At 63.2% G+C, this 2,620-nt stretch overlaps 1 protein-coding gene across 3 annotated transcripts in view; it reads left to right on the top strand.

Annotated features, from left to right (window-relative positions):
• The first annotated feature begins 596 nt into the window (after positions 1-596).
• LOC102488345 (chloride channel protein ClC-Kb) overlaps positions 597-2,620 on the top strand; it is a 15,244-nt gene continuing 13,220 nt past the window's right edge. For 2 of the 3 annotated variants that reach the window (XM_006145252.2, XM_006145251.1), the window contains exons 1-3: positions 599-665; positions 1,153-1,341; positions 2,181-2,309. In XM_006145252.2, the coding sequence (XP_006145314.1) occupies positions 1,242-1,341; positions 2,181-2,309 (229 nt within the window). In that variant the 5' untranslated portion in view covers positions 599-665; positions 1,153-1,241. Of the gene's footprint in view, positions 666-1,152; positions 1,342-2,180; positions 2,310-2,620 lie in introns of all 3 variants that reach the window. The other variant, XM_006145253.1, reaches the window with a different exon arrangement.

Below are 2,620 nucleotides of genomic sequence, written 5' to 3'. Positions count from 1 at the left end.
GAACCGCTGGCCATGGGGCCAGCTGTGCACTGTAGCAGCAGCTGCATGAGGCCAGAGCCTGGGTTTTGGGTGTCAACGGGCAGTTCATTATCCTTTTACTGTGCATATTCGGCAGGTTGGGAGAGCCAAGGCGAGGGGCGCCTGGTCCCTGCAGACCCTGCCCACCTCATTGGGCTCTGGGTACACTGGGTAATTTGGGGGAGAGTTGCATATCATGCCTGGCCCCCTGCTCACCTATGCCACATGCTTTCCCTTGCTCTACCTGCCTCCCTTCCTTTCCCTTCTCTGCTCCAAACGCCTTCCAGGCCCAGCCCTGAGAATCCAGAGCCCTGAGCCTCGGTCCCGGCAGACCAGATGGCCCTCACTGTCCTGCTGTGTGGTGAGCTTCCTTTCCCAGCCCCGCTGGCCTGGGCACCACCCCCTTGGTGGCTGCGGTGGGCGGGGGAAGCCCCTGCTCCCCCTCCTTCTTGGCAACTCTGCCCTGGGCAGTTCTGGTTGGTTTGTCAAGGACATTTTTAATGGCCACAGGAAACCCAGGCCAGGGTAGGGGCGGGGGAGGATGCTGATTGGTGGAGCATGCACCTGTCCAGGTGCATAGACGCTGGAGCCCGAGGAGGCTCTGTAAGAGGAGGGCCAGCTGGGACCACAACAGGGCGGACTGGCAGGTGAGAGACTGCTGGGCTTGAGACTGGGCATGGACTTTGGTGGGACCTGCCAGGGCTGGGGCAGGCCGGGCAGAGGGTGGAGGACAGGAGCCCAGCTCTTACTTGGACTCTCGAGGGGAGTCCTTCTGGGCCTGAGCACAGGAGGTGCTCACTGATGGGCATGAAGACCTCCCTTGTCAGTGACAGGGACATTCCTGGGCCAGGAGACTGCTCCCAGTAGGGTAGAAGTGGTGGCCACAGAAAGGGGGCCAGGGCTCCCTCACAGGAATCCTGCTGATACCCAACTTACCATCGGGGATACAGAGGGGACCCTCAGGAGCTCTGCCCCCAACTCTCACATTACACTCCCCCATCAGTGACAGTCCCCATGATGAGGTACACCTGGACCTCCCCCCGATAACATCACACACACACATGTGCCACACACGTGCACACGTGCACCACACACACTCACAGAGCAGGACAGGACCTTTCCTTTTTATTTCAGAGAGAATATTGGAAGGGCCAGGAGGTGGAGTAAAAGCTCTGGAGCAGCTCGCCGAGGGGCTGTGGATCTGCTGCTTCCCCAGGGACCCCATGGAGGAGCTGGTGGGGCTGCGGGAGGGCTCCTCCGGGAGCCCTGTGACCCTGCAGGAGCTGTGGGGCCCATGCCCCCGCATCCGCCAAGGCATCCGAGGTGAGAGCTAAGTCCTCTCCCTGCCTGAGGGAGACCCCAGACCATGCCTCTCCCCACCACCTGGAGGCCCAGGAGCCACACTCTCCCTTTCCTCTGCCCAGGGACATCGCTGCCCAGTCTTGTGGGTAGCAGGAAGGGAAGGGGTCAGCCCCCCATCCTCTGTGGGCCAGGTGTGCCAGATGTCTGTCTCTGCTCTTTGGGACACACAGCCCAAGGCCCAGGCACTGTGCCCACCCCCTACCTAGGCCTCCAGTGAAGGGCCCCTGGGGGGCAGCTGCTAGGACAGCTGGGGCCACTGCAGGGCCCGGGGGAAGCCCTGGACTTGGCACTCTCCTTGGGGCCCTGAGTGGATTGCTTGCTTTGAGACTTGACTGTCCCCTTAGCTGGGGGCCAAGAAGGCAGGGACTCCAGAAGGAGGCTGAGCAAAGCCACGGAGCAGGTGCCCTTCATCAGTGAGGCCGGCTCCCAGGCTGGGATGGCAGCCGTTGGGCCTGAGGCGTTGCTGGGGCCAGTAGGTGCATGGCTCCACAGGTCCTGGGACGACGCAGGACCCTGCCGAGGGTGGTGACAGGTGTAGCTGCCAGCCCCTCCCCTCCCTGGCCTCCTGAACCCCGTGAGTCCCGGTCTGAGCAGGCATGGGGAAGGAGACAGGGTAAAGCGGCAGGGGCCGCAAGCCCAGCACCACTGTGCCCCCTTCCCCCCCCCCCTCCCCCCCCCCCCCCTGCCACAAAGCCCGCCTGGCCCCAGGGTAAGGCAGAACTCCCTGCAGGCTTCTCGGGCTCGACTACACGGCCCCTGCCCCTCCCCAGCCCAGGCCGTGACCCCGTGCCCCACCCCAGGTGGCCTGGAGTGGCTGAAGAAGCAGCTGTTCCGTGTGGGTGAGGACTGGTACTTCCTGATGGCCCTCGGGGTGCTCATGGCCCTGATCAGCTATGCCATGAACTTCGCCGTCGAGAGTGTGGTTCGAGGTAATCCCTCCCGGGCACGCACACCCTGCTCTGCACCAAGGGAGTCCACGCACGCTCCTGGGGATGCCTGCTGGGCTGCCAGGTGCAGCGAGGGCCGGGGAGGGTTCTGGCTGGGCTAGAGACCCAGTTCTGGTTCTGGCTCTGTTCCTGACTTGCTGTGTGATTCTGTCCAGGCTCCTGATCCTCTCTGGGTCTCAGTGCCCTCGTGCACAGTGAGGGAGAGACCCGAATGACCCCAAGAAGCACTTGTCCCGACCAAGTGTGCAAATCTCCCTGTCCATCAGCAGGCTGTGTCCGAGACCTCTTTGGAA

This window comes from Tupaia chinensis, unplaced genomic scaffold (genome assembly GCF_000334495.1).
Source record: "Tupaia chinensis unplaced genomic scaffold, TupChi_1.0 Scaffold000146_1, whole genome shotgun sequence".
In the NCBI taxonomy this organism is placed as follows: domain Eukaryota; kingdom Metazoa; phylum Chordata; class Mammalia; order Scandentia; family Tupaiidae; genus Tupaia; species Tupaia belangeri.
The sequence above is the reverse complement of the archived record's forward strand: the minus strand, read 5'-3'. Positions and strand labels throughout refer to the sequence as shown.